General features: G+C 43.9%; 1 protein-coding gene across 1 annotated transcript in view; it reads left to right on the plus strand.

Annotated features, from left to right (window-relative positions):
* The window catches only part of bach2b (BTB and CNC homology 1, basic leucine zipper transcription factor 2b), a 95,194-nt gene that overhangs the window by 18,524 nt on the left and 64,099 nt on the right, over window positions 1-12,571 (plus strand). The window contains exons 2-3 of the mRNA XM_029462969.1: window positions 1,347-1,413; window positions 1,779-1,852. Coding sequence (XP_029318829.1) covers window positions 1,814-1,852 — 39 coding nt within the window. The 5' untranslated portion in view covers window positions 1,347-1,413; window positions 1,779-1,813. The remainder of the gene's footprint in view (window positions 1-1,346; window positions 1,414-1,778; window positions 1,853-12,571) is intronic.

Consider the following 12,571-nt stretch of genomic DNA (forward strand, 5'->3'; position numbering starts at 1 on the left):
TCTGGCTATAGTCTGTACTGCAAAAACCATCCACCAGATTCAGCCTTAGTCGCTAATTGTACTTGTTTCATTGTTTCATGAATAACTGTTGAAATAAGACAGAATGAGGCAGACAGCTACATGAATACCAAATTAATCAAATTCCTTGTTTTGGAAACAGACTACACTTTCTCAGCAGCGCACAGTTTTTTTAATTATAAGAAAATAAGATTACAGAATTTAAAATAAATAACTCAATATCATGTTTTGAAATTATTTGATTTAAACTAACTTTTAAATGTTTTATTAATATATAAATGAAGTGTGTCAATTTAAGATCCGCATAATAGTTTTTTCCAGAGCCTTCAACAACATCTCATTCATTTTCATGTTAAGTGAGCGAACTCCATCCACTGATGAAGACTGAGATGTGGTTGAAGGCTCTATTTTTTAGATATCTTATTTAGCCATAACGTTTTTTTTAAATGATGACAAATGGAAATTGAAATTTCTAACAATCTAAATTGCTGCTTTTAAACTGCTTATTTTTGTCCAACCAACTGTACAAAAACTCAGAAGTGGTATATTGACATTGAGAAAAACAACAAAGCCTCAATTTTAAGAAATCCCATTTTTGATTTTCTAGGATAAATTAATCAGATTATCAAAATGGTTCATTAGGCGATTTCTGTGAAATCAGTTAAATACTATAATTTTCTCAGTACTACTAAGATAATTAGTTTACTTTTGTGATATGAAGCATTTATGTAAAGCAAGTGGATATAAATTAAGTGGGTAGATTTATGTCACTATTGAGATTTGGAAGAAAATTAGGAAAATATTTATTTTGACTTGAAGAGTTTGAGTGAAATATAAAAAGTGTGGTGAATAACAAATAATGTAGCCTCTATTAAGGGGATTGCACTGTAAATACATTAAATTAAATTAAATTAAATACACAAAAATAAAACACAAAATGTCATTTGACAAACCAAATCCAAACTCAACGTTCACTTTCTGTATTGTTCTCTGGCTTTCAACAGCATTCCATGGTCTTTAGCAAATGGAGTAAATTCCATCAATGAGAGCAAACTCTCCTGAGGAGGACTGTGAGATACAGTCGAAAGCGCAGCAAAAAGCTAGTAAGCTAGTTTGGGGTTTCTTTTTTGTTTTGTTTTGTTTTGTTATCTACCAACGTAAAGAATGAACCTTCATGCTTAAAGAAAGCTTCCTGCCTCTAGTTTAGAGAGCAAGTTAACTGGATTTATTCAGGGACAGCAACACTGTAAAATCAAATGCTATTTATTTATATACTATAAGTAGATTAATCTTCCCCTTTTTCCTTTATTTCTGATTTTTGATTCTAGAAAGTTCCTGACACAAGTAAACTTGCTCTGAAAGCAAAAGTATTCCTATTGATGTACAGCTATTACGGTAAGTTTTCATTTGTTCTTTAAACCTGAATTCAAAGAAAATAAATAACTTTTTGAGCTTTTCTTTAATGTTTCACATTATATCCGTACATAAACAGTTTTTCCCTGTCCTGCCATAGATTTGATAAGAAACCTTCTAATAGGTGTTGGAAAGGGACAAAACTCTTAACTTCTAGTCACATAATCTGTGTTTGGAATGTGCACATGTAAAGCATGTATGTGTTTCTGGAGCCTTCTTGTGAGATTGCATGAGTAATTGTGGATGATAGGACGGCCTGTCTCCACACTGCAGGGACGTCCTCCCTGCACCGCCGACCTGCCAATCATGTACCTGACCTTGTGTCTTTCTGACTGATGGTGATGTAGATGAGTCAGTGTGACTGTACGCTGCTCGTGGATAAATGATCACTAATCACCATCAGAAGATGAAGGACAAGTCTGTAAGTAACACTTATACTGCACATACTTCAGCTTTTGTTTTTATATGTCAAAACATTATTTTGTGTTGGCAGGAAGGCTGTTTTTTTATTTTTTCCTGTTGTGGTTAGAGTGTGTGAAACCGAAGCAAGACGGTGCTGTAGTCTGATTACATTCATTTATAAGCTATATTTATTCAATATATCATGTATAACCCCAAGAGAAAGACTTAATAAAAAATAACTCATGGATTCCTTTCTGTTTTGAAGCTGAAAAAAGGTCTAAGAAAATTAAATTTTCCGATGATTTGAAGGCTTTTGAAGACTGATAATATCACTGTGTGCTCTCAAACATGAGAAAACCACACAGCTCGAAACAAATACATTGTGTGCATTTCCATTTATAACTAACTGTTGCAAAGGAAATAAAACTTCCTTCACTGACTTCCTTTGCAGGTGCTACAATAGCGGCTGTAGTAGTAGACTTAATATTCAATGATAAGTGGTCCAACTGTGTCTTTTTCCTATGCTAGTGTAAATCTTTGAACAAGCCTCGTAACCGCTCAAACTCAGCCACGTTTTTCTTTAAGCCTGTCCCTCTAACAATAGATCTGTGTAAAGTACTCCATTGAATATGTGCTTGTTAAAAAGAGAAACTATAACTCTAAAGTGACATGTTGCTCACAGATCTCTTTATGGCAGCCTTCAAGCCTGCTTTTCTTAAGAGTCTACTAGCAAACACAGAGGCGTTCTTTGTGCCGGAGCTGTTAGTCTCATAGCCAGAGTTTGTGACTTAGCGTATATAGTGGAGTTAAAGCTGCTGTAGTAATAATATAAGTTGTCAGAGTGCTTAGCCCCGACCACGTGGAGTGCTGGCATCTGAGACCGGCTCAACGTGGACACTTTTACTTTTGGCGGCTGTGGCCTGCTGCTCTGGGCTGTGAGTCCTCGACCTCTCACTGTAAAATACATATACCTGAAATCGTAATAAGACCAAAATAAATCTCCTTGGTGTTTGTTTTTTATTATTTGGTTATTGAGTATTATTATTAACATTGTTTATTATCAAGGAAATGTAATGATCTTTTATTTTTCTGCAAGGACACTACTGTGATTTCATTGGTGAAATATGTGTTTGCGTGGGCACTAAACCTTTACTATCTCAACAGTTTAAAAGGGCTGAGGTCACATACGTCTTTTACTTTACCAATGAGACCTGTTGGAACATAATTGCTAGGTTGCGTAAATATTTTAATGCCGTCTCTTTAAGTTGTTTAATATTTCTTAACTATTCTACCTAGGGGTGGAAGAAATGTCTCAAACAGGAAGCTAAAATCCTGAATGACTTCCTGCTTCCTGTTCCTGCTCAGGCCAACTGAACCTTGTGTGTTTATTAAAACAATGTCTGGCAAAAACTGGAGAAAAATGAGACAAACTGAAGGAGACAAAAATGGCAAAAGAAAAAAATGTAATCCAAAGTTCTTATCCAGTGTAAGTTAACACATGTAAAAACATGATAAATCTTTTATTTTAGTTGATGAGGATGCAATATAATGCAGACTTTAAGGGATTCCATAGTCTCAAAATGTACTTAAAAATAGATCTTTACTTATTTAAGGATATTCCTTGAGGCATTAGCTTTAGTAACATGTCTGCAGGTCCCCTTTTCTAAAGAACTAGGAAAACATTCTTTTCAAATGCATTGTGCACCAGAGCAATATTCTTTCCAGTAAAATGTGTGAAAACTGCCACAGTTAAGTGAATTCAACATCTTTAAATCAGGCAGAACATGTAATCATATGAAATACAGAAAGATGTGCTTGTACATCAGAAACAAGTGAAAACATCCCATCACACTAGTCATACTTTATTTTTTCTTACATAACATGAGGAGTTGTGAGGAGTCTGTGAACTGCCTGCCCTCTGATCCAGGCGGAGTGTTTCAGCTCTGTGTGTTTTACAAAGCAGAAGTAATCCAAGCACACAGTTCACACATGGCCCATATCTGAACGTTTAAGTGCCATTGCTTGTTGCCAGGGTTTGTGTGAGGCCTCTCTGAAGTATCTGCGCTCAACTGTACGAGCCTGTCTGCCTGTCTGCTTCCCATAATGCACCTCCCCATGTCCGGCCTTGCGAAGGCAGTGAAAGAAGCCATTGTTCCTGTCACTCTGAGGCATATTGCATGCACTTCTGACACAGAGTGGGAGAAATTATTCCCTTTATACTCCTGGAATGTCTTTGAATCAATCAATTTGGTATAATTTAATGCTGCTCTATAGCAGACTTTGATTTACAACGTCATTTACTCACAAACGTGCTTATGTTTGGAACTAAGTATAGTAAAAACAAAACAAAACAAAGATGAGAAAAAATTTCAAGTTTTCAAATCAAAAGCAAAAACTTGTTTTATTTCCTTCCTCAAATGAGGCATTATTTTATTTTTAGCCTGACCCTGAGTGCAGATCACCTCCAGAGCCTTCACATGTCTGATCCTCTGAACTGAACCTTTGCAGGACAACAAGTGGCTTTCAGGACTTCTCTCACTAATTCCTTTCCTTGCTTTGATTGATGTGCAGCAAACCACAGTTGGAAAAGCTTGCAGTTTCTCTCGTGGATTTTCCTGCATGATGTAATGTTTTGATGACCATCTATGTAGTATGCCATGTGCAGTTACATCAACACAAAAGCAATATCCTTCCTCTGAAAACGTGGACTACTCTGTCTTCTCAGGCAGATCATTTATGCTTCACATACCACGAGACCCTATGAATCCCCTAAACAAGGCGTTCTTTGCTTTGACGTGTGTGAGAATGTCTCTCTGTTCTCAAGTTCCAGGCCTCATATAACCCTAATAGAAGTGAGGCTTCCTGATCCTTATATTTATAAGTGATGCAAAAAATGCATATCCTTGTTAGTTTTTTTGAGGAGCCACAGCTATTCCGAGTGTAAACCAAGAGCACTATGTAGAGGTCACAAAAGACTGCACTGTCCGTCAGCGGTGAGTCTATTTTTAACCCTGCTGTATCACGTATCAACTCTTAGTTAGTTAGTTAGTTCTTCTGTTCGGCAGGGAGGGATATTTCAGTACACTCGGGTAGCGTGGGAGGCGAGGTGAGGCGGATCTTCTCCCCGACAATTCATCTTCCCTCTGCTTCATGTGTGTGTGAGGCGAGTGAAGGCCACGCCTGCCACTGACCTGTAGCAAGGGTTTAAAATGTGCTCTTCCCATTCATTAGGCTGGGCGGCCTGCGCTGCTACCAAGCGCTTTCACTACATCTGTATTTGTGGTCTATGATAGGATCCAGATGGCGGTCTAGAACACCCGTGCAGACCTCATATGAGCTTCACATATGGAAAACAGTAAAGGAATATTTAAAGGAGCCTTGCTTTTGTAGAATTGGCAGTTCATTTGTAATCAGTGTCCTGTGAGCGGTATTTAGATTCTGGATGGGATTAATAGTTTGTACAAAGTGTCATTGTAACACATCAAATGCAAAAGTGTGTGTACGTTTCTGTGAAGGTAAGGTGAAAAGCCAGCCGTCATAGACAGGGACAAGATGTGATGAATCTCTTTAGACACCCTCTTACTTTCTTATCTGCACTTACCTGGCCAACTACATCTTAAACTCTGTGACTCTTATTAATTGAAACTCCATCAATGTAATCTGCAAAACATTCAAACTCATTCTTCTAACTTATTCAAGTTACAACAGAGAGACATTGTGCACATACTGCTGTGATGACAGTATCTCAGTTGGTGATTAACATCCCTAAATCTACTTGAACAATTTACAACTTCGAATCTCTCTTCATGAAATTCAGACTTTTCAAAAGCCGTTCTGATCAGGGGTCACTAACAGGCGGACCGCGGTCCGAGTCTGGACCCAGACGCCAACCTATCCGGACCTATAATCAATAAATTATTAAGGGATTTTCAATTTTGACTGGGCGCTTCTATTTTAACCGGCGCAGCTTTTTTCGTCTTTACGGCACTGGTTTAGCGGTTCAGGAAACTCACAGACCAATTGCATGCAAGTTAAGCCATCCCACGTGATGCTACACAGCCAATCAAATCTGTGCATTCCAGGCGGGAAACGTTGCGACTCTGAATACAGACAGATGAGAGGCGAGAGGCGCGTGACAGACGGAAAGACGAGTTAGCAATACAGGGAGAGAAGACGAAGAAAGGGAGAGAAACACAGACGAAGAGACGAGTGAGCGGCAGACAGGGAGAGAACAATAACTACTCATGGCGCTCTCCAAGAAGAGAAAAGTCAACAGAGCTTTCAACCCAGAATGGACTCATTTATGTTCATCCTTCCCACTGGAGCACAACACCAGTGTCTCATATGCTCAGAGACCGTAGCGCTCATTAGAAGTGGTGATGTGAAACGCCACTATGAGGCAAAGCACAACGTTTTTGACCGAACATACCCACTCAAGCCTGAAGTGAGGGCACAGAAAATAAGCACTCAGAGCCCAATATGGTTTTGATTTGTGACAAAATAAAGCAAATAGGCCACCTGTCAGCATCATCAGCCACAGAGAACAGTTTAACCCAGGATGTGCTAGTCTGGGTTAAACTGTTCAAGTGTTAAGATGTGTTGAGACTTTATTCTCACATCAAGATGTGAAACAGTTAAAGAAAAAGGGAAACTCAAGCTGCTGCTACACTTTATTTTATCATTCTAAGATTAAGCACTTCATTTTAAGATGCACAATTTTTCAAAAGCTATTTTATTTATTTTCTCAATTTTATTTTGAAATGAAGCCCGAGAAGAACACTATACATATCTACAGTATTATATATATCTGTATAGTTCAATGTTAAGTGACAATAAATATTATCTAAATGTTTTTAAATTGTACTTTCTTTATTAGATTTGACAGTCAGCTGTTGATGACGTGCAGACGTTGATACAGCTACTATCCATCCATCCATCCATCGTCTACCGCTTATCCGGGATCGGGTCGCGGGGGCAGCAGCTCCAGTAAGGAACCCCAATCTTCCCTTCTCCGGGCCACATCCTCCAGCTCCGACTGGGGGATCCTGAGGCGTTCCCAGGCCAGTGAGGAGATATAATCTCTCCACCGAGTCCTGGGTCTTCCCCGGGGTCTCCTCCCAGCTGGACGTGCCTGGAACACCTCCCTAGGGAGGCGCCCAGGTGGCATCCTTACTAGATGCCCGAACCACCTCAACTGGCTCCTTTCAACGTAAAGGAGCAGCGGCTCTACTCCGAGTCTCTCACGGATGGCTGAGCTTCTCACCCTATCTCTAAGGGAGACGCCAGCCACCCGTCTGAGAAAACCCATTTCGGCCGCTTGTACCCGTGATCTCGTTCTTTCGGTCATGACCCAGCCTTCATGACCATAGGTGAGGGTAGGAACGAAGATCGACCGGTAGATTGAGAGCTTTGCCTTCTGGCTCAGCAACAGTGCGGTAAAGTGACTGTAATACCGCCCCCGCTGCTCCGATTCTCCGACCAATCTCTCGCTCCATTGTCCCCTCACTCGCGAACAAGACCCCGAGGTACTTGAACTCCACCGGTTTCCTGCTGAGAGCCATGGCCTCAGATTTGGAGGTGCTGATCCTCATCCCAACCGCTGCACACTCGGCTGCGAACCGATCCAGTGACTGTTGAAGGTCACAGACCGATGATGCCATAAGGACCACATCATCTGCAAAGAGCAGCGATGAGATCCTCAGGTCACCGAACTGCAACCCCTCTCCTCCACGACTACGCCTCGATATCCTATCCATGAAAATCACGAACAGAATTGGTGATAAAGTGCAGCCCTGGCGGAGGCCAACATTCACGGGAAACAAGTCCGACTTACTGCCGAGTATCCGGACACAACTCTCGCTTTGGGCGTACAGGGATTGGATGGCCCTCAAAAGTGACCCCCTCACCCCATACTCCCGCAGCACCTCCCACAGTATCACCCGGGGGACGCCTTCTCCAGATCCACAAAACACATGTAGACCGGATGGGCGTACTCCCAGGCCCCCTCCAGGATCCTTGCGAGAGTGAAGAGTCGGTCCGTTGTTCCACGACCAGGACGGAATCCGCATTGTTCCTCTTCAATCAAAGGTTCGACTACCGGCCGAACCCTCCTTTCCAGTACCTTGGAGTAGACTTTACCAGGGAGGCTGAGAAGTGTGATACCCCTGTAGTTGGCACACACTCTCTGGTCCCCCTTTTTAAATAGGGGAACCACCACCCCGGTCTGCCAACCCCTAGGCACTGTCCCAGACTTCCATGCAATGTTGACGAGGCGTGTCAACCAAGACAGCCCCTCAACACCCAAAGCCTTCAGCATTTCTGGACGGATCTCATCAACCCCTGCGGCTTTGCCACTGTGGAGTTGTTTGACTACCTCAGTGACTTCCATCAGGGAAATTGACGATGATCCCCCATCAGCTTCCAGCTCTGCCTCAACCATAGAGGGCGTGTTAGTCGGATTCAGGAGTTCCTCAAAGTGCTCCTTCCACTGGCCGATAACCTTCTCAGTTGAAGTCAGCAGGGTCCCACCCTTGCTGTACACAGCTTGGATGGTTCCTCGCTTCCCCCTCCTGAGGTGCCGGATGGTTTTCCAGAAGCACCTTGGTGCCGATCGAAAGTCCTTCTCCATAGCTTCTCCGAACTTCTCCCACACCCGCTGCTTTGCCTCTGACACGGCAGAAGCTGCCGCCCTTCTAGTCTTTCGATAACCTGCAACTGTTTCCGGAGTCCTCCCGGATAACATAACCCGGAAGGACTCCTTCTTCAGTCGGACGGCTTCCCTGACCACCGGGGTCCACCACGGTGTTCGAGGGTTACCGCCCCTTGAGGCACCTAAGACCTTGAGACCACAGCTCATCACCGCAGCTTCAGCAATAGAGGTTTTGAACATCGCCCACTCAGGTTCAATGCCCCCAACCTCCACAGGGATGGCTGAAAAGCTCCGCCGGAGGTGTGAGTTAAAGATCCCCAGGACAGGGGCTTCCTCCAGATGTTCCCAGTTCACCCGCACTACCCGTTTGGGTTTACCAGGTCTGTCCAGAGTCTTCCCCCACCCCTTGATCCAACTCACCACCAGATGGTGATCAGTCGACAGCTCCGCCCCTCTCTTCACCCGAGTGTCCAAAACATGCGGCCTCAGGTCAGATGATACGATTACGAAATCGATCATTGACCTTTGGCCTAGGGTGCTCTGGTACCACGTGCACTTATGAGCATCTTTATGTTCGAACATGGTGTTTGTTATGGCCATTCCATGGCTAGCACAGAAGTCTAACAACAAACGACCGTTCGGGTTTAGATCAGGGAGGCCCTTCCTCCCAATCACGCCTCTCCAGGTGTCTCCATCGTTTCCCACGTGTGCGTTGAAGTCTCCCAGCAAGACTACGGAGTCCCCTACTGGAGCCCCCTGCAGGGCTCCATTCAGGGTCTCCAAGAAGGCCGAATACTCAGAACTGCGGTTTGGGGCATAGGCACAAACAACAGTCAGAGTTTTCCCCCCATAACCCGAAGGCGTAGGGAGGCGACCCTCTCGTCCACCGGGATAAACTCCAACGTAGCGGCGCTCAGCCGGGGGCTAGTGAGTATCCCCACCCCGGCCCGACGCCTCACACCTTGGGCAACTCCGGAGAAGAATAGAGTCCAACCCCTATCCAGGAGTATGGTTCCAGAGCCAAGACTGTGCGTGGAGGTAAGCCCCACCAGATCCAACTGGTAGCGATCCACCTCCCGCACTAGTTCCGGCTCCTTCCCCCACAGAGAGGTGACGTTCCACGTCCCCAGAGCCAGCCTCTGCTGCCCGGGTCTGGTCCGTCGAGGTCCCTGACCATCACTGCCACCCATGTGACAGCACACCCGACCCCAGCGGTTTTTCCCATGAGTGGTGGGCCCACAGGATGGATGGATGGGAGGCACCACGTAGCTTCTTCGGGCTGTGCCCGACCGGGCTCCGTGGCAAACCCGGCCACCAGACGCTCGCTGTCGGGCCCTCCCTCTGGGCCTGGCTTCCTCCGGGCAGGGTCTCTCCTTTTCTTTCCCTTTCTTTCATGAAGTCGTTTTTGAACTACTAGGCTACTTCAATATATATCACACTAATTCATAACGCACGTTAGACATTATGATGCTCCGGACCTTTGCTCGCGGAAATGTTCTCAAACTGGACCTCTTTTAGTTGAATACCCCTGGTATAGATGATTGTTTTCTATTGTTTCCATGGTTACATCACTAACAGCAACCGCCAAACCCTTCAGATGATAAGAAATGTGCTCTTCGTTAAACGCGAGTTAGCCCGAAGAAAAAGCGTTGCGCAGGTATACATCATCAAAAGGTGGTTACGCCACATGCAGCTGTCATCTCATTGGTCAGTGGAAACCGAGGTCAATGTTGAATTTGAGCTTTGAGCAAAACACACATGTGCACACTGATGCGCACATATTTTAAACTCACCCTACGCTCACAGGCTCGTCTGCTGCTGTATTTGTTTTGGTTGACTTATGATCATCCTGTCCAGCCATGCTACTGCTGCTCTGTTTTGCTCAGCTTTTTTGATGCTATGAATGTGACGGGGGAATTTGCGTTGGGCGGGGTAACTGGGGGGGTTAGGGGGGGAGCACAGAAATTCCCACTCACTTGGCTCATCTTGCATTTGTTCTACTCCTTCTCTGAATCTCCCCCTCCACACATGGAAAAGGGGATGTTTTGTTTGTGAAACACAGCGCTCTCAGGGCCGTACACACCGTCCTTGTTTTTCAGACCTCGGGACCTGGAGACGCTGCACATTGTGGCAGCTCGGTGAGCAGAAGGAGCACTGCTGAGTTCATTAATCCGCCTGTCAAGGGCCTCCTTTTGCTTTTATTTTTAGCCAAATCCATCAAGCCTGACAAGTGGAGCAATTTGAGGCAAGTCGAGGGCAGTGCTTCAGGTCCCTTCCACAAAGTCAATCTTTTCCTCCCCTCTTGGGAAAAAGCTACGGACAGCCCTGCTCCAGGCCTGAGGTTTTGTTGAGTCATGTGAGATCATGTACACAGAAACACGGGAGGGGTGGGGGCTGAAGGTGGAGGGGGCTGTGGGGTAAATGAGTCGGATGGGGTTAAGGCCAAGAGCAGCAGGGGAGCTAAAATCTGCTCACAGACCAGCAGACAGCAGAACGCACTGCCTGGTGCTAGCCTTGTATAAGGTCATGTCTAGTGAGCATGTTGGGGTGGGACGTGTGCAAAGATTTATTTTAATACACTGCCGGTCTTGCCAGTGGGGGGAGGGATGTTGAGCCTGCCAGCTCGTCCCAGGACCACTGTCACACTTCGGACAAGACTTTTTAGTAGACAAACTCACCACAGGCAAATAAAACACACTGAAAGGAGACAAGTTTCAGTCCAAGTTTGACCTTTTAATCTGCATGATCAGACTGGATTGTTTTTTCTGTCCCATGAAAGCTGTTTGAACTCATTCTTCTCATGCTGTCTTCATGATGGACCAGCTCCTCTCACAGATGCATGTTTTGAGTGAATTGCCCTGCAGGGAGGTCTGGGTTTGGCATTTCAGTCTTGTGTTTAACATCACAGTGATACAGTATGAGTAATTGCCTTAAGGTAGTTACGCATCCAGAGGTGATAGTCTGCTGTCGCTTCACACCTGAAAGAATACACATGTTCCATATCAGTTTTAGAGAAGGAATGATTTCTTACTTGACTAATCAGATACTGTTAGGGCTGCAACTAATATTCTATGAATACTTAATGAATCTATTAATTATATTTTTAATTAATTGATTATATGATAATAATACGATTATTAGTGGATTATCAAAATAGTTATTGATTGGGTGTGAAAGCTGAGGACAAAGCTGGTAAGTGTGTGTTAAGCTGTTCTCTGCGGTGAGCGCAGCTAGTTCCTTTTGTTTCTATGGTTACCAGTCTATGGTCTGAGCCGTTTCATACAGCTGTTATCTCATTGGTTGCACTTTGAAAGGTCAGCGGCAATCGAAGTCGAATTAGAATTTTGAGCACAGCGCTCGGTGGCAATTTCGAACGAAGCGCCGCGCCATGGGAAGCACTTCCGCCTAGTTTTACTGCTGATCATCGAAAGCAGCTTGAGGATTTTTTCTACAAACTCAAATAGTTTTTCCTGTTTTTTTATTTTATTGGTCCTTAAACATTCCATGGATGGGTTTCACTGATTCTGACTTTTTCATGAGATTGACATTTTTGTTTTTTAGTGAAGGGTCTCAAAAGCATCACATGAAATGTGCTTCAGACATCCATGTTCCCCATAGGATGAATTATGTTTTGGGGAACTGGTGACTTTTCATCTAGCTCAATCATCAGGTCAAATTGTCATTGTGAGCATGTAAGCAGACTTTATATATAGTAGCTCAAAGCACAACAGTGTCTAGAAATTAGAGATGCTAGCGTGGCCATAGACTCTTAGTCTTGTTAGATAGAGAAAAAAGCATGCCTATCTAGCATCAATAATTGAATCTGAACTCCTTTTGAAGTTGGACTGACACAGAATGCTACTGTCAGGTTCAGTGTTAACTCAATGACTGGTAGCCAGTAGCAGTGATGCCCAATGAGTTCATCTTGACAGCAGTATTAGCTTTGCAGGAACAGGAACCGGCTTTTTTACATGGCAGATATTATCCATTGTGGAATTAAACTGTTTAGAGGACATTCAGTGGGTTAATGATTTTTATAGCCTATAAAAAGCGGCAACACTCTCACAGCACATAAATCAGCACAGTCTG

The sequence above is a fragment of the Cottoperca gobio genome, chromosome 24, assembly GCF_900634415.1.
Source record: "Cottoperca gobio chromosome 24, fCotGob3.1, whole genome shotgun sequence".
NCBI lineage: Eukaryota > Metazoa > Chordata > Actinopteri > Perciformes > Bovichtidae > Cottoperca > Cottoperca gobio.